Genomic DNA, 26,967 nt, shown 5'->3' on the forward strand with positions numbered 1-26,967 from the left:
AAAAATCTCATAAATCTGCAACAAATGACTGCTTAAAGCAAAATGAAACACAGAGAAACATCTTTGTGTATTCACCCACGGGTTGAATTTTTACATGCCTGGCTTTACCGAACGTTACCCTTTTCTTGCAAGTTGTATGACTCTGCTTTGCTCCCTGTCAGGGCAGCAAAGTCCGACTGACCTCCTGCCTCCTGTTCCTGAGCACCTCTTGATCAGCAGCTGCTGGCTACTCCCTCCCACCCTTCCTCTGGAGAGGGTTTTGCATAGTTAATTACCCTTTTCATTTCTAAGCTCTAACTCTGAGAACTTTGTAACTGTTGGTAAGAGATTGCCAAAAGCATCATCACCTCAGGAGTCCAGCCATTGTTCCCTTGAAGTTGTTTACTGAGATCTCTCATCTCTGGCCATTGTTTAGTTTCCTGTTTGCTCTTCCTAACAGCTCCTTTGAACTCAGCCCCCTTTACTCAGGGAGAATAACGTGAGACAGGCAAAGTGGAATACAGTTACACCAAAACCAAGAGTAATCTTTTCTTTACTCTCCGTAAATGTTCATCAGGAGTAAATTCACATACGTAAATTATGCTGTGTTTAGAGAAGCAACAACTAGAATGTGAGATGCAGAAGGGAAGTTGTGTACGTGAATCTTTCATCTCATGGTGCTCTAGAGGTAACCCCTCTGCAGGCTGACAAGCTGCTAACGAACAGGATACCCAGGTAGGTGCAAAGCCACAAGCCTGATCAGGCCTCCTTCCCAGACTGGAAGACCTCCAGCCCCCAGATGCAGAACACGATTAACTGAAAGGATGAAATTAAATTTTGCAAAAGCCGCCATACTTACACTGTCATTGCTTCCTTTGTTGTCCTCATATTTTGTCTCTATATGAATGGAGAATTTAGGCAAAAATGAACACTGCAACGAAAGAAAAATATGTTTGACATAAAAAATATGCCTTGCTTCATCAGCTGACATATTCAGTACATCCTGTTTGGTATCAGCTTTCTTATTTTTTTCAGATTACTTCAAGAAAAAGAGTAAAATATACACAGACCATAAGAGCAAAAGTTTTTATGGGTCTGGAGGGATGTAGAGATTCTATCTGAGAGTTGAATACTAAAATGAATGTATAAATAAATTAGTGTAAGTACTTTGGAATAACTGGATACAATAGTTTTCATGCTCACTATGCATAAGAGTACAAACGCCCTGAATGTTTTGTTATAAATTCAGTTCACTGAGATCTTGAGAGCAACCAGACATTCGTCATCATAGTTTAGTCTATCCCCCATATAAAATAATCCAAGGACACTTCACTGGCTGCAGGTGCTAACCAAATAGACAACAATGCTTTGTGAGGGCTTTTTTCATTTGCAGTGAGAAATTAATTTTAGCATCATTTCCTATTAATGAAACTAAGATGGATTATGAGCTGCTGTGGAAATTCTTTTATACTAAATCCAAATTAATCTTTAGATAATAATGCAAGAAAATTAAGAATGCACAAATGTTTTTCTATCAAATATAATATTTCTGTATTTTACATGGAAATAAATTTATTTTTCTGTGGACTGCTTGATTTAGTTGGCTGATCAAGACTAGAGTTTATAATACTAGGCAACATAATTCCAGTGGAAAAAATATTTCACATATTTTTTCTTTAGCGTTTCACAGTTCTTCTTTCAAATCAACTTTTCAGATAGGCAGATAGAGTAGATGTCTAACGAACTCTGAAGGATCCTACTTCAGCATCTTTACTATTAGTCATCAAGTCTTTTCTGGCATTAACTGCCAGTGAACTGAAGTGCCAGTTCCTTGTACGACACATCACTAATACCCTAAGGCAAAATGCCTTTGTAAAGGCTGTGACTAATTATTTCATGTGCTGTACATACAGATTATACAACGAGGACATTACGATGCCTCAGTGTTCACATTGCTGTTGGTCCAAGTTTGGACTTGATAGCAATTTGAAGAGCTCTTCTAAGGGAGAGGCTGATGACTAAGAAAAGGGGTGATTTAGAAGGGCAGTTGTAGTGCAACAAAATTGAAATGAGAAGCCAGCTCCTTTGAGACTACAGAAAATATATTCCTGATTCCATGAATATCACCCAACAAGCCATTGCTCAATCTTCTTCTGATCACAGGATATCGAGTATTCACTGAGTACATCTAGAATCAATCCTTGGTGAAAAAAAGAGTGAGAGAGTTTTGCCAGAATAGGGTTCTGGTGCCATGGAAGGCTTCTGGTCAGACTGTCTTCCCATTAACATAATGAAATACTCCCATGTAACGTGTTGGTGCCGCAGATGCCCAGACTGCACAGGCTTCTCTTCAGATCTTTTCAATGCTTTGCCTTTTATGAAAGATTTCTGTGGAGTAGCACATTTATGAGTTTCACTCCAGTCTGAACTGTGACTAGCTCTCAGCTACGCAACTTGTTCATTGAGTGAATATGTGGGAGGCAAAAAAACAAAAAACCCCAAAAAACCCCAGCAGTATGTGGACTTCAGGATGGGGCAAGTTCCATGACAGATCTGCTAGCTCCTCTTACCCATATTTTGTGGGCAATTAAACATTTCCTATGTATACGTCTCAGGAAGTGCCAGTTGAAAATATACAATATTTATAAGCAGTCTGTCAGAACCGGGCATCTTGTAACACAAATTAACACCAAAAAAATCCAGATATTCTCCCAGTTGAGGTTTCACCATGTATCTCAGCATGTTGCTCCTATTCTGGCAGACATCCAAAGGCATCTGCAAACAAAAGCGTTAGCAAACAGTAGGCACTACAGGGAAAGAAGTTTAAAAAAACAAAAAAGCTAAGGTTTGTCACAAGGTTCTAATTCGTATCTCCAAAATTAACCAAAAGGTGGAATGAATGTCTTTGAACTATATTAACTGGAAGAAGAGATGAATAAAAGGGGTTGATTAAAAGAATTCTATAATCGAATGTTTCCAGAGTAAGAAAAGTTATAAGTGTGATGTTACAAAACAAAGGGAATGACCCAGGACACGCAGGGATGCCAGCATGCCCTAAACCAACGTTTGATGCCAGAGGATTCGTATTCAAACAGCATAAACCAACATTCTAGTTGTTTTCTGTGTTTGCAGGAGAATATGAAGGCTTGAAAAGTAAATCACTACTGGAGGTGGATTATGAAAAGCAGATTTTAAAAAAATGTATAACCTAATGACAGATATCTTCTACTGCACAGTTTTAGAGCATTTGGAAAATAACTACATTGGTGCTAGGGTAGTAAAAACATGGGTTATTGATCTCAAAAATGTAGTATATGGCAGCCTTGTATTTTACAAAGATGTATAACTTCAGGGGTCACAACCCAGGTGTACAGAGCTCTTGCTGACAACAACCCAGACCTCTGCATAGGGGCATCCTGCGGGCAAGCATCCTTGAGGAGATGCGAGGAGGCTGCCAGTGAGTATTTTGTTGCATCAGCAGTTACTAGTACTGCTCACTGAATGCAGTAGCTGGTCCTGCACTACTGAATAACAGCTTTTAGAAACATTTTCACTGAAAATGGTAGAGATGTATGCCATACTATTTACGATATACTAATTGTTTACAACAGTTATTAGGAAAACACAGTTTACTGGCATCGTGTCTGCATATTTCAAGGTTACTGCTCTAGACCATGTTTTACTTACGTGTTAGTGTGTGCTAAGTATCTGCCCTCTTGATTTCAGGACCAAAATTTAATTCTCTTTGCTGCACAATTAAATGAAATCAACACCTCCTAAATAAAATCTAGTAATTGATAAAAACAGAAACCAGAATGACATCAATGCTCTATCACTAGCGGAAGGGTCATCAAGGCTATAATGCTTTTGCAGACTGAGTATCCAGGTCAGAGCTTTGTGAGTTTGCAAACTTTCAAGTTACACAGTCTGAGTCTGGTGGTTTGTCGGAAACCTCAGTGGCTGTGAGACTGCTCTGACTCTGCTGACCTTAACGGCTCTGGGCAGGGCAGTTCTCTCAGCTCTTCTAAGTAGCAGCAGTGTCCACCACAGGACTTGGTGCTGCTCTCACAGTCCCATCGTGAGGTTTGAAAACTCCACTGACAGAAGGAACTTCAGCATAGCATCTTCCACATTTACAGCCACTACAAAGCTAACGCCCTTACCAAAGCACTTCCTCATCCCCGGTTCTGATTAAAGTGTCTTTACTTATGATCTTACTACAGAAATTCAGGAGTTGTTGGATGAAGTACATTTTTCAATACTCAAAAACATTTTTCTTTCTCAAAGTAGGTGCTTCGAGGTCACAGTTTCAGGTGCAGCGGAGGACAAAAATGCAAAACATGAAAAACCTTTGCGCTGTTGATTTGAAGCATGGCTACAGCTCTAGAGGAAATTCCGAATAAAGCTAAATGCCAGATTTCCCTTTTACCTTGCTATTATAAAATATCTACTCTTTTCAATCACTGTCTAGAGTTTACCAGCAATGAGTCAGATCACGATACTTTGAAATGCAGCCATTTCATACACTGAACTTCAGGCTGTGTCAGGCTGCCTGTAGCAGCTCAGCAAGCTACTGCTTGAATCTAGCTGTTGTTTCCTGTGACCCAGAATCTAAACTCTAATTAAAAAAAAAAAAGATCTTCTAATCTTGTATTTCAAAAAAAAGAAACATTAAGAAAAGACTAAGGATCTTCAGAGTATTGTAGAAGAAGAATTGTAAGTGCCATTTACCTCGAGCCACCTCATTAGAGAGCAGAAAGTCCTTTTCCGCACAAAGCTATCAAAAGCCAACCTCCCTGTGTATTCGGTGTAAAGGCGAGGACTATAACAACCTCATCTGAGATTATAAATGGTAACATGAATTTACCCCAAATGGAAACTAAAATTCACCAAAAAGGACTCCATTGCAAATATCTCTCTCAGAAACTCAACTGACTGGCAACCACCGTTTCAGCAGCTGTGGGGGGTCTCACTGGCTCTCAGGAACACTTCGCAGGGTCCAAATTTTTGAACATTTCACAGAATGTGTCTCATGATTCATCAGCTGCACTCTGACTAATTGGCAGAGGGCTCTGGCAGAACCAGAAGACTGTTTATGCAGCATTCAAAAAACTTTATTATTCATCATGCAAAAAGTTGTTGGGTTTTTTCCCCTCTCCTTAAGTGGCTTCGTATTTACTTAGCCGGGGATTAAAAGTATTATGCAACAGTCAGAATCAAACTGGGGAATGAATGGCAGGTAATAAACCTTTCAGTAGAGTTTTTCTTTCAGGGCACCACTCCCTTTCTGCTCTGCCTCCCCCGGGGCGGGTGTTCTTCCAGCACAAACCTGGCAGCCAATCCATAGACTGAGCACACACAGGAATGCACAGGGCACAGGTTCCAGTTTCCCATTTCACTCTCTCTATAGCTTGCAAGGTTCCTCTTTGAAAAAAATAGTGGCAAATTGAATCTTTAACTTGAAATTAGACTTAAATTCTACACAATAGGACAAAATCTTCAGAGCCCTAGTGCCTTCCATGACAAGGTTTCTTTGTGTAAAGCTCTCAAAGGAGGCGTCTTTTATATTGTCACCTCCAGGTTTTTTAGATGTGTTACAAACTCCTTAAAAATTTGTTATAATTCAGTACACCTGGGACACTCAAAAACACATAAGGAGAATGTTCTGGGGCTTTTGTTTGTTTGTTTTCTTAAACTTTCTATATTTGGCATCCCTTTTGGAAGAGCCAGGAGAGTTTAAGGCTCAAGAGAGTAACCAGTAAAATAACCGGAGACTGCAACAGCAATTACCACACGTAAGCATGGGTATTTCCAGATTAAAATAAAGCGAAATGAAAGCAGCATACGGAAAACACAGACCGCAGTTGCATTTTCAATTCACTACAGATAACCTCTTGAAAAATGAAAGGCCTATTTTTAGCATGATGATTGATTAGTGTTGCCATAGCAATAAGCAACACTTACAAGAACAGGGTAGGCTCTAAGTATGCCAAAACACTTGCCAAAGTCTTAAAGAGACAGTCGAACGCATATGGTGGTTTACAGTCGTTTTAGGGAGAGGACCGTAAAAATAACCTTTGCACAGTAATTACACCCGAGGTGGCTGCAGGAATTACGATAGTTGCCAGTAAATACGTTGGACAGAGGGTTACAGAGAAAGGTTTCTTTACCCTGTGTAACCTGCTGTGTATGAGTGAGTGCTATTTCATCGACACCATTTTAGCTCGTTTAATTTTCCATTTGGTTTCTTTCTGCATAATGTTCAAAGAACTGCGAGAGACCTCATCATTGCACTTCACTTCTCCTGCTCCTTGTGAATATTAATCCACAATCCTTGGGAGTTATTTTTGTACAGTAAAAATTAATCCCACTTTTTTTTTTAAGCAGCAGAAGCACATCCCCCTAAATCTTAACACAAAAGCGTGGAGAAGCAGATATTTAATGTAAATGTTCTCTCTGATCTCCCACCACTTTTCAGACTGATTATTTTTTTTTTATATATGGTCATATATACATGATTCTAGCAACACAGGTGGAACTGGATCCTTTACAGAGCAATCTCCATGGAGCCTGGAGCTAAAGAACACAGTAACCAATACAATGAGGTGAGACTGGCCAAGCAAAATTAGGTGTTTTTAATAGCGTAACTTATAGCTACCACATCCTTGGAATTCGAAATTTTTGGACACTGTTTTGGTAGTCAGTGGGTAGCAACAGCATTTCTTTATTGAAGATCAAAAACCTGGAAAAAAACAATGGAAAAAAGGAAAAAACCTACTTCTGATTAATAGGCAAAGGGGAAGTGGGGACTATGGGGTAGTGGCAGGTCCCCAGACTCACTGAGGCAGGAGGGAATGCCCAGCACGGCAAGGAGGGAAAACAGGCACACACACCCCCCCCAGCCCCAGAGTAACAGGGGGCATTTATAAACGAGAAGGATGGATGGAATGGGAGGAGGGATGTAACATGGGAGACTGCCAATGCCTCCAGACAATGGCGAGGACAGCACGGAGAGACCTGGATGCGGGAGAAAATAAAAATCACACATGGGTATGGATAAACAAGATGTCATCTCTACAGTTCATATGTAACAAAATATGTGAAGATAATATAGTGATGTCTCTACAGCATATTTCAAATTACAGTACGTCCTTCAGCTGTTTACAGTAAGAATAAAGATAGTTTCTTTAATTGAATATTCAAAGTTTTTTGGAAAATGGCCAACATGTTATTGACTACCTTCAGAATAACCTGGACAGTACTGCATGTGAGCACACAGAGCTGCGGTGTGATACAGGTTACTTACTACACAAACCAGCACCAATCAGGATGGCAAAGTCAGAAGACAATAGACGGAAAGGGCTGGGCAGGGTGATGGCAGAACTTGGAAGATGTGACTCAACAGGAGGGAGGAGGATTTGGAAAACAAGATAAGCACAGGAAGGTGGCAAAGGGCAGAAAAAGTGCTGTGGAGCGGAAAGAGTAGGAACAATGCAATAAAAGGGCTTGAAACTAAGCAAGAGAGTTAAACTCTCATAAACAAGCTCCGGAAGAAAACCACTATTTGTATTACATACAATAACTTGAAGATGAAACAGTCAACTAATGAGTTGCCTCCAACCACTATGAAACTCAGCACTTATCTCTGGTTTTGCCTTCCCTTAGGATCTCCTCTGATACATGGGAACAGTAACCTGTTTATTGGGGAAGAACGGAAGCGAGAAGCAGCATACACAAGTGAGAATGACAGTCCCATGAATCAGAGAGGGGTTTGGATTGCTTCATTATAAGCCAGTGGTGGAAAAAGGGAATTCTCCCAAGCAGTTTGATTTACTCTGTTTCAATGGGATTAAGCTATTAAATGAGAATACAGGTTTGTAGCTTTCTAAAAATACATTATTTGTTTCTTATAAATACTACAGAGGTCCTCCCTTTTGCTAGAATCTCTAAAGGAACCAAATCTGTGTTTTACTAGAGTAATGTCTCCAGTTAGCCTGTCTTCTGAGTTGGGGGGTGAGATGGGAGGAATTTTGGTAGTAGCTTTGTATTCAGCTCTAATCCTGCAACACAGATTCTGTTGACGCAGACTCTTCATATACTCCAGCTGAAGAAAAGTTTGTGCACTGAAGTTCGATGGGTTACATCCAAATTTCAAGCACTAGTAATCAGATAAAGAGAAAAAACTCTACAGATGCCTTGCAATGTTTATCTGAAACAACATTTTTTTCCTTCTCAAGTCATCTGATTATAAAAATAACAATTACAAAAACATTCCTCCCAGATAATTTACTTCACGGACAAACGGGCAGCTGACTAAGTGAAGCACATAACACGCCTGTTCTCAAAAGTAATCAGAACCCAGCAAGTCAATAATGGAACATTTAGCAACTATCACTCTGGAGCCTTGACACATACCAGATGAAATAATTATATTTGCTCCAGTCATTTGCAGTAGAAGAATTAGTGTCATTGTGATATATCATCAAAGGACTCGTTGTCTCCTGCTTTCTGTTCCATAACTGTTTTTCATAAATATTCTGAATTTATATCCTATTCCTAAGTTAATTTGAGACATTGGCAGGTTGAAAGAATGCTATTCCTCCTTGCAGAGAGTAAAACATGCCATTTTTAATCTTTATTTTGCTTTATATACTTATAATGGTGAAACTAAAAACTGGCCATAGATTATGCACAAAAATTTATCCAGCTGTTTTTAAATTTCAGCGCCAGAATCGAAATGTTGCTAACAACACTGCAGCTGCTCAGATCAGACAGCAAAACTATTTGAAATCATCCCTGGTAAACACCTGAACTACACATTCAAAGTCAGAAGACTTTGCTTAATTTCTGTTTGTATTTTCCTAACCTCTTTGTACTCCAACTTGATAGCTAAACTTTGTTAGGCTCCTTTTCAGTGTACTTTGATCATATGAATTTTTTGTACCATGGCTGAGTCACCATATGTTCATGATCTGCTTATTTGCTTGCTTGAGGCTCCTCTCTTTTTGTCCACAATCTCAACTGTCACTTGAACAGGTCAAATGAAAATTTGCTTCATGCTGCTTATTGGCTAACAATATCCCAGTGCAGGTAAAGAAACTTAGTTCTAAGCAATTCTTTTTCATTTGGTTTGCAATAGAGAGAGGTTTGCTTTCTAGTTAATTATTTCTAATCTAGCTGGACAACCTCAGAAAGAAAAATAAGAAAGCCTCCTGGAAGTTCGGTCATTCTTGTCCTCATATCTAAGAATAGCATAAATATTTTACACTAAAGATACATATTTGCAAATGCTGTGATAAGCTGGCACATAAGGGTTTGTTGAGAGCTGCAAGGCATCTTCATCCTCCAGGTGAAAAAGGCTCCAGCTTGTGACTGGCAAAGGAATTCTTTCTAAAAGCCAGCACCTAGCAACACCCCTTCCCCAAAGGCATGCGTAGCTTGACAGGAGGCACTCACCAGCACCCAAGCCCTGCAATCGCTCACAGAGCAGAATCCCTAGGAGTTACTTCTCTAGGGGCTCCCTTTCAGCTCTATCCCAAATACAGTACCCCAACTTTATGAGCTTAACGTCAACCTAATCACAATATTAAATTAACTTATAAATAAAAATAAAACACTTATTTCAGCAAGATATCTTGTCAGGTTTCTAATTACAAGACCAAACCCAAAGCAACTCCTGTTCTAAGTTCAAGAGACTTTCTCACATACAGTTCTTAAGTAATGCTCCAATCCCTAAGACAAGGGTTTGAACTTTAGAGAAGCACCTTATTCTCTAAATAGTACCCCCAAATCCGGATGACTTCCTCTGGCTTCAGCTTCGAAAGTATTTTTTCTACTTCCTCCTCCCTCTCAATGTCAGCAGGAAGCTTGCAAGGATTAGCTCAAGCTTTGATACGGCATTTCTTGGGACATTACCCATGTCTCATCTTCCTGATAGGAAGTCTTTTGTACTGCAGTTATAATGAGTCTCTCCTCCACAAACAGCAGAGTGTACACTTTAAAATGCTCTCCTGACATTACAGGATTTCATGTATTACACACCACAAAAGCATCACTTGTGCAATAGCTCTGTTAAGCTCATTATCTTAACCGTGTCATTCGCTTTACATATTACTAATATGGTTGTTGAGACTTGGTAGTAGACCTGCTGTTTGCTGTCAAATTTAGGGGTTTGCTGTGTAACAAATACCATTCCTTAAAGCAGATGCCATCGTAAGTGAACCCAGATTCTAGAGTGTCATGATGTTAGGACTCTCGTTTCCATTCCTGTTTTCATGCATCCAATCACTCTTGGATTTTTATACTACCATTGCAGAGAACAATACTCTGGAAATTATTTTCAGTGCCTGCTGAGCTTTTTTTCTTACATGTCCTAATTTCAGGTCCGTAAGAAGGTCATATTTATGAAATCCATAATATTTCACAGGAAAACCAGATTGATGAAATTATTCTGCATTGAATCTCTGAATGCTAGTGTATGTCCCACAGACCCTTTGGAAGAAATTTACTATCTTTATGAAAAGGGTTTCCAGGCTATCTTACATATTTGGGGCAATGTCTGTGGGTTTATTCTTTCTCTCAGAATTCTCTAATGAATATAGAAGATCAAAATTTAGAGAAATATTTCAGATAAGGATAGGAATTATTCCCAGTGGTATATTTTTGTTCTAGATTCAACAGTTTGAGGCAAAGGCACTTTCCCTATTTCCCTTGAAGATAATTTCATAGTCTATCAGCTCCATTAAGATATATTTTAGATTTTTGTCTGAAGTACAGTTTCCTTAATCTCATCCCAATATTTCTAGTTCTGTTTCCTTGCACCATGGTGAGTAATTAGTCCCCAACTCCCATAGGCAGTTATACTGTCACTTAGTGACTGTTTTGCCTACCTTCTACATTTGTAAACTGACTTAATTTTTCTTTACAAGTCTCTTCAACCCTGCAATCATTTTTGCTGATGCTCTTGAACATCTCTTTAGCTGTACACCTTCTACAGACCTTCACCGAAATGTGTTCCAGGTGTTGTCTCATCAGATTAGATAAAGATCATCTCCTGATTCAACTTCTATGAGTACAGCATTGCTGTTTGATTTTGATAATGTATTGTGTTTCTGTCTGCTGCCACTCCTTTAATCATTCCTACTTGTCTCTTTCAGTTAAAGAAAAAAAAACGCATTAAAAAATTCCAATTGACTTTCAGTTAAAGAAAAGAGATACAACAGAGTGTAAGTAACAGGCATCAATGCAACATAGCACATGTCATCTTCCCAGCCTAAGATTAAACCTGCTATCAAAGGGTAAACCCTTAATTAATGTAAATTGTGATAGACCCTACTGAAGATATCTTCTGGCAAAAATAGCAGAGAATCTGTCCCCTCATTACTACTGTCCATTATGGGACATTTGGGTTTCCTCTGACAATCAAATTAATTTTAAACATAAAACAAAGCAGAATATGTAATAAGTATCTACGGCACATATTGAAAAGCACGGTTTGGTACTTCAGATTTTCAGACCTGATCATCAAAGTTTCACTCTAAGTCTCCAGCTTTCAGATCCAAGCCTTTAAATCCCTTTGTTTTTTCTCTTTCAAATTTATCACATTAAAATCTTTTTCCTCTCCGTATTCTTTACTCATTTTAAAAGAAACCTGCACAAACATTTTGAGCACTGCAGAGTTAAGAAAAACAAGTGGATTATATTTTATTTACAGTCAGAAATTCAAAGTAAATCAAGACAGGAGTTTCTGAAAAGTCCCTTCACCTGGAACTTCCTCACCATCTCCTCTTCATCTTCCAAAGGTTGCTGAAAAACTACTGTATAGTATTGAGGCCAGCACATTTAAAACAATTTTTCTCATGATTTATGTGCTATATTTTGCCTTAGCTCTGCTAGAGGGAATAGCTGATGTTTCTGGGCACTGTGCCCAGATTATGTTTAATTTTGTCTACAGATTGTACAGTTTCCCAGATACTATACCAGAGATGAGCATTTTATAAGTTAATAAAACAGTAAATAAAATAAAATCTGTTCTTGTGTCCTCACGCAATAACTGGAACCTTAAAAGCCTAGCCCTGTTTTATAGAAGTTTCTCTTTGTTACAGACAGTGACTACAAGTATATCAAATAATTCTTAAGTAATAAAAAGTAAGGTAAACAATTTATAGAATCCCCACACAAACACTTCAAATTTAACCTTAAATTTCTTAAACAAATAGCTAAAATAAAGTTGCACTATTGAATGCATTATGTATTAGTTATATTAAGAATGAATCAGTTTGGGTTCCACTGCTATATTTCACATAATTATTCTATTTTTAGAATAAAAAGAGGAATAAAAACTTACTGTGTATTCTGATTTCCAATTGTCCATTTGTAAAAAAAAGAATGATGAGGGAAAAGAAAAAAAAAGAAATGTGAAATAAAACAATGATGCAAGATCTTTACAGTAAACATACATTAATAATAAAAAAATTTGTGTCAGATAATCTGCTGATTTATATTTGACTAAAGTCTATGGGACAATAAAGGGTACAAGTCAGCACAGAACCTAAGCACTTGATGTTTTCTTTGCAAGGAAGAAATTGCATAGATACAACACTCCAGTTTTTACCTATCCATAGTCTATAATCTTTATTTCCTGATATCAGTCAATATAAGATGGAAAAATATATGCAGTTCAACAGGAGTTGTTAAAGTAACTTGGCATCTGTGGCTCAATGTGTAACTTGGAGCTTCTGAAGATAAGCTAAACTATCCAAAAAGTACAAGTCAGTAATCATTTCTGCTTTATTCCTTACCTGTGATTGTATAAGGATAATAATTCCAAGCCTTCTCTGTAACATAAAATATTTTGGGAACAACTGCTCTAGCCCAGCTAGGCAGTTTGCTGAAAATAAAAAGACAATACAAAATTAGAATATGTTATGACTTATGAATATTGTAGAAGATACTTCCAAACATGCTCATAATTTGACAGGTATTTCACAGGATACAGCAACACCTAGATTTCACAACCCTATTTTCATCTCATGACTATGTGTTCTGCCTCAGCTTTCTCCACAAGCATATATGAAACCAAGCCTGTCTGTTCCCCTCTCGAAGTGAGCAATATGGTGCCACTGCAATAACCTCTGATCAGATTTAAATTGAGGTTGCAGATTTCAAGAATTTATGGCCTCAGACCTTTGGTCATGGATGAACTCAGCAGGTTAGACCATACAAGGTGTATCTGTGTCACAGTATTCTTAACCACAGGGAGGCACTCTGTAACAAGAGGTCCTAAGTAAATATGTGATTTCAGTCCACTTTGATCCCGATGCCATTATTTCTTCTCAGAGACTATTTCTTCTTCCTCCATATTCTCCGCCGGCACACAAACCCTTACGTTCAACTCACCTAGTGCGCGGTTTTTCCCCACACTACCAACACCAACTCTTGAGTAGGAAGCTTTCATATTAAAATTAACAAATCACTCAAAACCCCTCTGTGAGGCTGGTAGGTAGTCATAGTCCCATTTTGCTGGTGGGAAAAGTAAATCACGAAAGTGAAGAGAATTAATGGAACTGATGGCATAGCTCAGAGCTCAGTCTGTCAAGAGAACTTACCAATGTGGTGGTGCAACAGCAGGAGAATAAGAAATGAAAGATGTGGATACAGCACATGGAAAGATCATTAAAGAGTAATTAAATAATACTATGGAAAAGTGGGAGCATTTTCTTTACCATGGGTCTTGGGTCTCTCATTTCCATCACTCAGGGTACCAAAGAAGTGATGAACAAACATACATTTTAAAAAGAATGCAAGTTCATGAGAATTCATCCTTCAACCCTTTCTCTTAATGACATCAATTATAGTCACCGAAGCTGCCAGTAACAAAGATGCAGTCCTGGTCACTCAACGGAAGGCAGACCTTTGGAGACCACGAATATCACTGTACTTCAGAGACTCAGTTAAAACTGCATTAGTCTGGCGATGTGTCGAGCAGATCACCCAGCCCAAGACTGAATCCTTACTGAACTCAAGTAGATGCTTTCAAACCTCAGTTTTCCAAGTGTAAATGTTTGAAACAGTTATGTTTAGATAGCTGTGTGCAGAAAGTAAGTTAACTTTCCCTATTAGCAAATTTCTGAGGAAAATACAGAGTTTGGATTGTTAAGGCTTATTTAACCATGATCTAGCCACACATATATATTTTATTTGTCCAGAGGCAAAATGCAGACGATAGTGCATTATCTAAAGATTCAACGTCAAATGCATTGACTTTTGCCCTTCGATGACATTACTCAAAACCAGATTATTTTCTTTACATAAACCTTTCTTGTGTACAGTCTTTTAAGCATCGTTTTACATACTGCATAATAGACTTCACTCTATCAGATCTTTTGGGGTTTTTGTCAGCCTCTGCCTGTGTCTTTTTATGACTATCTCTCTGCTCCCTCCCTTACCCCTGCTAAACTTTACTCTGATGCCTAAATAATAAATACCAGAGGATGCAAACTTTCCGCTTCTGAAAACAATGCTCCAGCAGGAGAGAAGAGGCAGTAAACAATTCTGAATATAACTAAGGCTTACACCGACAGTAGAAAATTTTACTAGTAATGTCTTTGTTAACACAGAGCTGCTCATTTTGCACTTTTTTTGATTATTGTTTTTAGCGTATTTGCCTGTCTACCCATCTTCGCTGGTGCAGCACATCTCCAAAGCAAATAATTTTATGAGCAAAACACACATTATACTCAGAGTTTTCAGCAAGTTACACATGAATTCATTCAAGGGTCCATTCAAAGAGAGAAAATATAATATTTCTATTTTAGCAGCACAGGTATCTGTGGATCACCTTCTCTTTTTTTTTTTTTTTTATTTCTTCTTTCCCTAGATGAAGTTCAGTCTTTCAGCACATAGGAAGTGTTTCGTAAAGGCATTCCAGCTGAAACCGTTGGTAAGCAAGAATATCCTCTGCGAGAATTAAAGGATTATCAGGCAAGATGCACAAATCTTTTCAAGAAACCATCACTGAATATATTAGCTCAAATTTCTTCAGGAGAGACCAGTCCAGAGCAAAATAAATGAAGCAAAGCTAGCAAGTTTATTAGGGCGTGGACCCTGGAAGATGAAAAGATGAGGGAGAGAACTGTGCTGGTGTAAGGAGTCCTGTTCCTCAAGGCAGGCAGGCAGAAGAGAAGTTCTCAGCACATCTTGCATGGCAGATTGTCTCCTTGAGTGAAGTCTTCCAGAGAGATCCTGGCCTCCCAGCAAAATCCATAGTTACCCGAGAACCTGCTGATCCTTTCCACAAAGCTTTAATAGTACTGCAATATCTGGTGGTATTGTGACATCAAAATCAGATTCCAATACCAAATCTGGTGATGATTACAAAGGAGCATTCGTAATTATCATTAAACTCAGTGAGCCTGACTTCAAACATCCACCATAGCTTTAGGTAAATTTCCCAAGTAGTTGTAGGCACAAGATATTCTTTGTCAATGTTCATACCCATCTTTGGGTAAGAGATCCTTTGTTCCACTGCCTGCACTACCAGAAACTACATGCTTCCCACTTATGTCTTGTACATGCTTTCTAGGACACAGTCCTTGCAGTTATTCTGAATTACCCTAAAGTGGTAATTCTGAATATGCTCTTCAGTGCTTAAAGCCTTATCTCTTTTAACAGGAAGGAAAGAAATATCCAGAAACATTAAAAAAACTCCACAGCTTCTGGGAGCTCTACAACAGGAATACACTTTTTGATTTTTCCCTAGTCCTGTATGGAGCTTACGAGAGAACAGGGTTACTATCACAATAATATTAAATGTTGGAAAGACATATATTATTGGACTCGTGTGTGTGTGTGTGCGTGCAATGTTACTGGTGATTCAATTTAGCCTGAGTTAAGGTTAGATATGTCAGGATTGCAGTGGAGGAGTAACTTGCAATGTAGCAGCAATAGCTATAGTGTTTCTATGCCCACTACTAAATGCTGCAGAGTGTAAGTTTAACAAAATAAAACAGGCCCAGGGGAACAGAAGAACTTCAGAAAAGTAGTGTTATTCAATTAGATCAGCAGTCGTGAAAATAGGAACAGGTTGAGCAATATACTTCATAGGACACACAAAAAAAATAAATATATATATATAAAAACATCTCTGGCCTTTGAGTGTGGAGACATTGATCCTCAGCAGTATAACTTCACCACAGGAATAGACACATATTTCACTTCAAGAAATGATGAAACTTCGGGGAAACAAAAGCAATTTTTTCCATCCTGTCTTTAAGCCTATTATTTTGGTACAGAAGGTCATCATTGTACAAGCCTAATGGTCATTCATAATGTCAATTCACTTTGCTGAGGCAAATCTCTTGTCACCAAAAAATGGGATACTGGTTTTGTAACATTATTATAAGGCAAGAAACCCTTAAACCATTTTAGTGGTTCAGTTTGGGTTTTTTTTTGTGGGGTGGGGTGTTGGTTGTTTTTGGTTTCAGGTTTTTTGCCCCCCCCAGCCCCCAATTTTGCAAACCAGAATGACAAACAGTTAAGTGTAAAAGAAAACAAAAGTTCTGATTTTCAGTACATCCTTAATGTCCACTTATAATTCTTTCTCTTAGAAAAGACAGTCTAGAAGAAATGACAACTAATCCCTCCATTTCAAGCCACTGATCTATCCCACCTCCCTTCTTCCTGCGGCCACCAGGAAGCAGAAAGTATTCGTGAGAACATGTTCTATTTGAAACAGAGAGGCTATTGCCTGGAAGGGATATTCCTTGCAAATTTTTATTACAGCCCATGCTGAGAGAAACAGCTTTATTGCACTCGCCTGTTGAGATAGACCCGTTTTTCTGTTAGCTGACCATTGCCATGGTTTGGATCTTCATAGGGTTCATTCTGCACCACTTCCACACCTTCACCTCTGTCACTCTGCTCATGGCTGTGCTTGCTTATCATGTACAGCTGTCCAATTCTGTACTGCAAAGCAAAATCAAGAACAATGTGTTAGCTTTCTGTAATACACGGGTATTCAAAAGCCAATGTCATACAATGATATGGCAGTATGTGCAAATAAAAGGTAGTTCAAGGGCGAAAACCAGTATTTTGCAGCTTTATTTAGACCTATGAGTCAGGGTCCTCCCATTATCATATTAAGTCCAGGGCATCACTTGTGGAAAAAATAACAAAAAATGTGTGTATGCAGATGTAAAGGATCAGGCTAGTCCTTTATTTTTAGACTATATTTGTAAGTATATGTTAAGCATAAAAACTCAATTGACCTGTTGCTTCCATGTGCTGACCTGCAAGGGGATTTTAACCAGCAGGTGAACTCTCAAAATTCTATGGGACACAGGATTCTGCTGTCATGCCAACATGATGCCAAATAATGAAGCTCTGCAAAAAGATTCAGGAGAACTATTACTGAGTCACAGAAACAGGAGCGCCAGCTCTTAAGAAGAAGCCCATATAGACTCAAATCCTTCGAAAAAAAAAGCTTGAGATGAGTGATTTGGCAATATTATCAAAATAAATTTAAGCACTTAAATGATCTTTTTTCTATAGGCTCTCGAGTTACTTAGGAAGCCAAAACCCAAGAGGGTTGACCCAACATTGCTATCACGGAAAAATAAATTGTTGTACCGGCAATTGAATTCTCAGTATGTCTGCATCTGCACCAGGGCTTTTCCCTCCAGAGAAATATTATACAAATTACATCCTTGAACCTTCATTAGCAAAGATTTTAGAGTAAAATTGTACTTTCCCATACATTCTTCTGGTCTGAGATTTTATTCTCACTTAAGTCCTTTCCACATTCTTGAACATACCATGGTTCTTACAACAAACTGTCTTTGGACCTCTCCAGTTCTATCCATTTGGATCCCTCTCTCCTTCAAAGTAATTTATTTAGGCATACACATGCTAATCACTTCAATAGCATCAATCACTTCAAATACAAAGAACAACCTGTTAATTTAGAGAATGGCTGAGCTACTACACAAGCTGCCAAGTACTAGCTCAGCATAAGCAAACAAAAGCATAGTGACAGTCTGACCTCAGAAAACTCTACAAGATTCTCGTGGTTATTACATATTATAAACAGCAATCCTATCACAGACTTTAAAAAGCCCCAAAAGCCCAAATCAAAAGGGCAATTAGCTGGGAAAAAAACCCCAAACCATCACAAACCTTATTAACAACTGCCAACAAGAGAGTCTTACTAAACAAAACGATAAGGAATAGGATTATGGGGGGTTCCCCACAGAACTTCTTTGAATTCCACATAACCCCATTTCATTCCTCTGCAGCAGGCAGGCCACAAGAAGGTAAGAAGTTTAGAACTTGCATCTTGCAGGACCGTTGGCTTAGGGGACAGGGACTTCCCTTCTCCTAGCGCTGAATGGACACCTACTTCCTTGCCAGCCACACACTACAACAGCGAAGCAAATTATTTACATTAAAAAAGTGCCTTTCAGGTGGTAATTCCAAAGCACTAAAAACGTCTCAAGTTTATAAAAAGGTTCTTTAAGGGCAAAAGGGTACTCTGGGCTGGGGAGGTGAGGTATGTTGGATCTATTTTCTTTTTCTCTAATCTAGTTAGGTAATTTCAGTGGATTTTTTTCCCATTGCCTTTCTTCAAACATCTCCTCACAGTGAAAAACATAACCCACTCTTAAAACTTGTTGGAACTAGTAAAACAGGGACTAGGGGGAAAAAAAATAGACACAGTTGTCATAAAACTAGCGAGTGTCATATGGGTCAGGTCAATTAATGGTGAAAAGGTGACCCTTTTAACATTTGAAAAAAGATCAGTAAATCTCTGCAGAAGTGCTGGCTATGCAACTCAGAGCTGCCTGGAAATTTCAGTATTACACACACAATGTTTCTTCCTCTCCTTTCTCCTCTTAATTGGTGTGAATTGATGGCTTCTTTTTGTTTTTAATTAGAATGATCATTCTTTCTCTTTATATCGTATATAACTTTGGAGAATCTACTCTCTCACTACATAGAAACGTTCCTAAGACATTCACTAAAATGGTAAGTAGAATAGTGGTCTTTAAACAATTTGATGCTGGGACTATCTCCTGCCTATATATTCAGCTTTCCCATCTCCGGTATCTCTTTCACACAAAATATCCCCATTTAAGAGATAAGCCCTAAAATTATTTTTCTTGCTAATCCAGTTATCTACCTTAGTCTCTACTGAATTATTTTCTTCTCTGTCATATTTAAACATTTTGTCCTAATCTTCAAGGCTCTGAAGAGCTGCAGTCCTCACACATACCTTTTAACTAGCTCTGTGAAAAATTGTCTTCTCTTTTTCACTAACAACAAATGAATGCACTGGTACACAGGCAAGGGACAGTTTGTGGACAGAGGTAGTATATTTTATTTGATCGATCAGGGAAAAAGGAGAACTTTCAGGCACATCAATCTGGGAAAAAGGAGAACTTTCAGGCACATGAAGCTGTTCTTCACATCTGAAATCAAAGCAACATACTTCAAAGATGACTGCAGGTTGAGAAAAAATGCTTTGCCTTTAATTAGATATGTATCAATTAGACCACCTGAGAGTAAAGATGCTTACTGCCTGTGGAGTGATAAGGATGTTAGAGAAGAGCAGAGGTGACAAGGTGCTTATCTTCTAATGGAAAGAAAGAAAGGAGTAATTTGTAGCCTGTGGAACATGAAAAGGTTAGGTGAGAAGTGGGGAGGGGAATTCCAATTTCCCATAAAGCCAGTATTTCTATTGAGATCTCTATTGAGATTTTTGTTATTCCATATTGTTAAGACTTTTAGTTGCCATGGACATCTCTGGAAAGTGGTTCATGATGGCACATATCACTGCATGCTTTCATTTCCTACTTCTATGTAGTCCTTTGCAATTTTGCTCTCATTTTTAATGGTCAAATACAGACACCTCAGTTTCTGCTGGCAATACTGGCTCAGAAACATCAAGATGGATGTACATTCACACTGACATGGGATTGTACTAAAGCATTAATTTGCTCCAGCATCATACCTATAACACCACGTTTTGCTAGCAGAGATTGTTGTTCTTTCACGGAGCCATACTACCATAAAACGCTAGCAAAATATCAAATCACAAAGGCTGTAAATCAATCGCAGTACATGGTTAGGAGTGGCTGAGCTGCAAGCCTGCTGCTCTCTTCAGATGATTATCAGTGTTGTCGAGTAGAAATTGCTTTACAGATGTTGCACAGTCAGTGCTTAAAGAAAGGTTCTGCTTCTTTCACGAGACTCAAAATCACACACACTCCAATTATACCTAAGGTCTCGCAGAAGGAATCCAAGGCAGCTCAGCGTGGTGCTTCTCGCTTGAGAGATGCTGAAGAAAACAGAAGGCACCACAACTGGCGCTGGACAGCTCTTCTGTAGGAATCCTACTGCTACTCGCCTCTCCTCAGGCGATGACTTTCCATACCTATGGATCTGACAGCAATCAAGTGGAAATATCCACCTTTCCTAACTATTGAAATGACTGTGCAGTCCTGCTAGAAAGCACCTGTATTCTGCAAGAGAAACACACTTTTACACGTACTTCAGAGCCGCTAACTTAGCTCTTTTGTGTGCTATTCATTTGTTTTTATCTGGTTTATAAAATTTTAATATCATTCTAGAGCAGGGTGAAAAAAGAGTTAACTTCCAAAATTATAGTACTTTACTAAACCAGAGAGTACACAACTATTATTTCAGATAAAATAGCTTTTTTTTTAAAGTGCATGTTTATATTTACATGAATAAAATCCAAAGCAAAGATGTGTCTTACAGAACTTGCTGAAATTTAAATGCCTGAAAAAAAAAGTCACAGGTTTTTCTAAGTTCCTATCAGTAAACAATATTCATTATTCCTGCAAGGGTAAAGTGATGTGCCACTATTTTTTATGTTGCACTATCACAATCCAAATTTCCATGTTCTTAGCTGTAAGAGAATTTTTCAAGACTATATACTGTTTCAAGGAAGTCAGTAAAACTTCACGCAGTGACACCTGATCTGAATTTGGCTCTGAAGAAAAGCTCTTGGTTTGAAAACTCTTCCATTTAATAGTGAAAAATTTCTTCAATATCAAAGGAAGAACTTCAACAAACAAATGCACTGAATGTGGAGTTAGAGATTTCTAAGGATATTGCTACACAGCTTTTGTAGTAGACTTGATGTTTCTCAACTCATTAGGAGTTAGACATTGCCTCAGTGGTGGCTTCTCTTTTCCTTCAACAGGCAGATGGTGTTTGCCTATTGGGAGTTTAGTCATACAAGAAACAAGGTTTGTGTTAGCAACAGCGTAATGATGGTCAATCTGATTTTGTTGAAAATGGTAAGTCAGACCAGAATCACTTTTTTGGTGTTCTTGAGATAGGAAGAAAAAAAGGAAAAGAAAAAAAGAAAATAAAAAAGAGGGTCCAGCCTACACATCTTTCATTTGTAGAACTCCCATTGTCTTCAGCAGAAGCTGCACAAGAAATCCTTGTACTAACATGTCTGAATTTTTTTCAGCCTGACTGACTGTTGCTCAGTTTTTGATCTAATACTAGTTTTAGAGTACATCCTTTCAAACTTCATGTGGAATGTAAAAAGGAAAATTCTCTCAAAGGAGAAATTATGCCCAAACTATCCATAACCTGAAAGTTTTATACCATTCCTTGTAGTTCTTATTTGAATGCTCACAGAAAATGTAACAGATTTATCATTGGCTTCATCTTATATGGCAATTCTCATATTCAAAAGAATTGTTGAACCCTTTCATCTACATTTACTTTTCTATAACTAGACTAAACCATCAGGGATGGTGCTGCCATTTCAATTTATGCAATTTAATGTTGTAAGTCAGTAGTGAGATCCCTCCCTGCAGTTAAAAGCTGGAGTCCAGAAGATGCTGAATGTCTTTTGCATCTCTTAAAGGTAATGATTGTTCAGCGCACTGCATTTCGACAATGGAAAGTATTTCTCACACAATGATTCATGTTAAAACATGCCCGTAGTTTCTAGTCCTGTCCTCAGAAAACCACAAAGATAAAACAGAAAAAAAAGAAAACCAGCAACAACTAAACTGAAACAAATCTGTAATTATGCACAAATGTGCTCCTTTGCAGACACAGCTATAAAGGGCAAAATCCTGCCTCCATCGATGGCAACAGGTGTTTTGTCATTGACCTCAATTTAGTAAGGATTTACTTCTAGCAAGAAAATATAATGAATCAACTTCATCATCAGTTCCATGTTTAGAATTATTTAAAACAAGTTCTGATTATTCCTCATAGTACCACCATGAGACGAGCATGGTGATCCCCAGGTGAGTTACTTGTCCAAACATGCATAGCCTGTCACTCCAAGCAATCTCTTAGCAGCAACTTTACAGAGATATTTTATGTCTGGAATAACTTGTTTGAAAATGTACTAGCTTGAGTAAATATCTTTGTTTAGGAGGATACACCGAAGTTTCCCATTGTGTGTTTGGTTTTGACGTTAGAAAGCACTGTTTTCAGGTCTCGATCAAGACCTAAGCCCCACATAGCCATAAATATGAGAAGTTTACAGTTAGATATCGAAGACAGGCAAAGAAAGCATTATCCTTATTTTATATTTCAGTAGTTGAAACAGAAATTAAAACCTCAACCTTAAAAAAAGATGTCTGTGACAGAACAGCGAATTTAGCCTCAGTCTAGTGATTTCCAGCTCAGCACTTTTACCACAAGACACACCTGTAATTTTTTTTTAATTCTAAACAGCAATTACTTAAACAGAAGTGGTTTCTCTTATCTCACTGACTATAAATCCTTCATGTTATTATTGTTATTAGACATCATTCCGTCTTCTTTCTGAACTGGGTGAAGCCTAATGCATCCTCATGCTCATTTGGAGGTCAAAGCAGAGCCCTCACACGTGGGCAATTACAACACTGGCTGATAGAGCACCAAGACTGCGCCTTCTGATCCCCGTACCTGGGGAGATGATGATTCATAGCTATTAAGAATAATTTAAGAAAATCTTTTCCATGACACAAGCTCCAGGTTTTGACAAGGTGATTTGTTTCCCTTGTTATTAACGTTCCTAGATTGGTTTTAACTAGCATAAAGGAATGTACAATGTGCTGGTATTTGAAGTTTCATGTACTGGTGGATTTGTATTGGCTCCTACTTGGACTGCTTTTTGAATTAGGTTTTTGTTTGGTTTGGTTTTGTTTGGTTTGTTTTTGTTTCAGTTGGACTTCTGGCTCTCAGAGCTACTACTTCGCAACAGAAGTGAGTATCTCTCATTAACCGCCACCTCAAGGGTTTACTGCAGGACATTGCTATGGAGGGAAATCAGTCAGACTTGTAATGATTGCAGAGTTAGAAAACTTTTTGCCACTGAAATAATCATTCTCTTTGCCCAGATAGCTGTGTGCAGGAAGAGAATAAAACCACTGTAAATGTAGTGCCTTGCACAGATACTCAGACTACCACTGAATAAAATAAATCTCCTTTAGCCTGGCTGAATAGCAGTGTGGAGTCTACACCAATACATTATTTCACTTCTAGTTTCCCAGCTGAGATGTCTAGAGCAAACTAGGCACCTTTGCACTGCATTCTCTTTGCCATGTAGAAATATCCGAAGTGCAAAGAAGTTTTTATGAACTGTTATTTTAAAATGGCTGCCCCTGAGGCACAAATATGAGAAAGCAGCTCTAGAGGCAAAGGCAGCTTTCTAAATTATTGTCTTCAAAAGCAAATCTACTTGTACCTATACAAAAGATCATTCAACCTGAAACAACAGGACTGACTTGTTACAAGAAGGAATAACACTAAAAATCTACATGACTGACCTCATCTAATTACAGATTATTAGTGAGGTGCCACAGTTAAGTGAGTGCCATAGTTCCAAGTGTCACTTTATCTTTGGGTTTAAACATATTAGAGGTTTAATTTGTCTTGAAAATCAGTTGTAGGAAGCATCTGAATTGAACAAGGCAACCCAGAAAAACCCAGCCATGAGAGAAATGTGCACAGAAGAAACAGAAGCCATAAGAGAAATCAAGACTATATTCACTAACCACCAGTGGGAGAAATTACAGATGCAAGAGAATTAATGTTAAATATTTCAATGGGTTACTTTGTCTATAGATTATTTTATGTCATTAATGCCATTACTGCTCAGGACAGTAATCTGTGTAAAACTTCCTGCACCGATTGAATAGTAAAGATTAAATTTCTGGCAAAATGCTGTCCCTATTACAGAATGTCCATTGCTTCATCACAGTACAAATGAGGGAACCGACCTCGCCTGTGTAGCAATTTGCCTGTCTAGTAGTCCTTCAACTGAATTAAAGCTAAGACAGGAAAACACAGAATGAGCTGTGAGGAAGGCAACAGTACTTTCTGAACTAGCATAAAATGAATGATTTAAAGCAATTTCATTTAAAAAACAAGTCAGATGAACAAAGTCTATAGAAAGCTTTAGCAGGAAGGCTATAAAACAACTATAAACATCTAGGTCCTAAAATCTGAATGTAAATATGATGCACTGTTGTGATTTGAGGCCCTAGAAAACCGTACAAGTGATTTAGTGGTATAAGTGTCACTTACCCTAGTAATATATAAAGAATCTGACCAGTTAAAGTTTAGAGTTGAGCTTGAAATTTTGTCTTTCAATTAATTCCTGCACGCACATCTGTGATTCCCAATGCACTAATGCATCAGCAATCTTTAGTATTATCGCCCAAATTCATGGGAACGTGCTTTTGTAGCCTCACAAACAAACAGTGGCAGCAGGAACAGTTGACTTTCGCATGCTGTGAAGTGCAACTCTTCCTGCTTTCATGTTTGCTTTGCCTTTTCAAGGAAGAAATTACATCCGTAAGATACTTTATCTGTTTAAATTCCTGCAAATGACAGTTCAGCAACACCATATTGGATGTTCAGAAAGACTGTATCCTCCTCTAGTATTTTCAGCTAAAGAAACACGGCCTACTCTAAATTTACAGTATCCTGGCACACAATGGCTTACAACCTAAACGAGTGATACTGAAATCAATAGGAGCAGGTCCAGATCTGTGCTTAATAGGTGTACAACGAAAATTAAAATAAATGAAAATTACGTTGCAAATTTTCAGCTTTCATGCAAATGTTTTGCCAAATATAGCTCATGTCCTGTTCAAATGGTAGTAATTTTACGTTGCTACACAATCTGTGCTAATGAGAAAAGCCAGCTGTTTATCCTGAGTGTACAAGCTCATACAATTTTTAAGAATCAGTTTTTATTAACCATATTTTACAGTGAGTCAGCTGGTTAAATTTTTCAACCGTTTACACTATGTGCTTTTTACATAAATACTGATAATATTCTATCATTTAGATTTATGAAGATACATATATTTCCTACAAAGGATGCATATCAGTTTTCAGGAGGCTGTCTAAAATGTCCTCTGTTCACAAAACCAGAAAGAACAGCTAAAAAGGATTTACTATGTGGCTGGACCACTTCGAACCAGTCTGTCAGTAACGCATACCGAAGCACTCCTCACATCTGCTGTTCCCTATTTATGAGTACCTGCCTCTGATTAAGCCACATATATGCCATGCCCTAATTACAGCTTATTGCTTTTCAGGCACAGTTCACTTTGCCTTACAGTGCAAAACTGGTTTGATAACTATCAAATACTATTGATGTTTTTTCTAAGTCAATACAAAAGCACATTTTATTTGTTAACCACAGTTCATTCATGAGATTGTAGTTAATTTGAAGGCTGAAGCTCAAGGAGCTGTTTAGTAAATCTCTTAAAATTTTAACTTAGAATGCAATAAAATGAAGTAAAACATCAACATAATTTTTGTAGAGGTTACTAAAGTTTTTTTAGTAACCCAAACCCTTTTCCTGATATTCCAGGAAAATACTATTTCCATTTCAGATATTCCAAGAAAAGTCAGAATGGAAAAGCGTAGGCTGCCTTGTCGATCACTGATCTCTTTTCAGCAGCATGCACACAGGGTGACACATCTATTTCGCTCGCCGTGAAAAGTAACATTCTCCATGGATTACGGATGGTGATTTGCTTTATTAAACCAGACAGCAAAAACTCTTATATGTTTTTCCATTAAAATAAACAAGATTTGGGGGGAAAAAGGAGAAGAAACTAAACTTGGGTGCCATGCATACGAAACACATTTTTGTTGGCTAGAGAAAGCAAGTGCTGTGGACAGCCAGACAATGCAACCCATCAAAGGGCTTGAGCTGCAAAGCTGAGTTTGAACATAAAGGTTAACTTCTCTGAAGTGCAGGATTTTAAAAAATGTATTTATTTTAATTCAGCTCAGTTTAAGCTGGGAGTATTCCGAATTGCATACATCCTTTGACCCTTTCAAAATTCAACAGAGTGCAGAAATAGACTCCAGAGTTAGGTTTATCTTTAACTGTAAATGGACCAAAGGCGGGTGCATCTATTCATACTTTTAGAAATTATTTTTCTCTTTTTGCATGGCTAATAGTATTTCCTTAATGTTTAAGTAGAACTTCTTTCCCCTTAGGCTTCCTCTCTCTAATTACTCTTCTCCAGTAATTACTCATTTTTGTGACTTTAAAAAAATCTCTCTCATACCAAAACCATCAACTTTCCAGTACAGAGAATTTCATGCTTTCAGAAAAAAATTTTGCCTGTAAACTTTGTGCTTAGAAGCACCAAAGAGACTACAAAGGATTCCATAAACTCTGTCAGAATCACAGAGGGGAATAATTCTGCAATTGCATTTTTTGGCAAGCAAGTTCCTTATGATGCATTTTAGATATTAGAATTCTGCTTATAAATACAAAAAAAAAGAGAACTTTATTAGTGTACACAATCTAAAATGAAAAAATCCGAGCATCAGAATTTAGTACTATTTTCAAGCTGAACAAGACAAATCCAACCTGCCTTCTGATGTCTTATTCAGAATAAAGTGAAATTTTGTTTGCTGTTTCCAATGAAACAAAAATATATTCACAGTCCAGAATATTTCATTTGATTATCA

General features: G+C 37.9%; 1 protein-coding gene across 3 annotated transcripts in view; it reads right to left on the bottom strand.

Annotated features, from left to right (window-relative positions):
* PITPNC1 (phosphatidylinositol transfer protein cytoplasmic 1) overlaps positions 1 to 26,967 on the bottom strand; it is an 82,261-nt gene that overhangs the window by 27,287 nt on the left and 28,007 nt on the right. For 2 of the 3 annotated variants that reach the window (XM_068413445.1, XM_068413448.1), the window contains exons 2-5: positions 16,796 to 16,944; positions 12,780 to 12,868; positions 12,326 to 12,333; positions 839 to 910 (exon numbers count right to left, since the gene is read on the bottom strand). In XM_068413445.1, coding sequence (XP_068269546.1) covers positions 839 to 910; positions 12,326 to 12,333; positions 12,780 to 12,868; positions 16,796 to 16,944 — 318 coding nt within the window. The remainder of the gene's footprint in view (positions 1 to 838; positions 911 to 12,325; positions 12,334 to 12,779; positions 12,869 to 16,795; positions 16,945 to 26,967) is intronic. The other variant, XM_068413446.1, reaches the window with a different exon arrangement.

This window comes from Nyctibius grandis, chromosome 15 (assembly GCF_013368605.1).
Source record: "Nyctibius grandis isolate bNycGra1 chromosome 15, bNycGra1.pri, whole genome shotgun sequence".
NCBI lineage: Eukaryota > Metazoa > Chordata > Aves > Nyctibiiformes > Nyctibiidae > Nyctibius > Nyctibius grandis.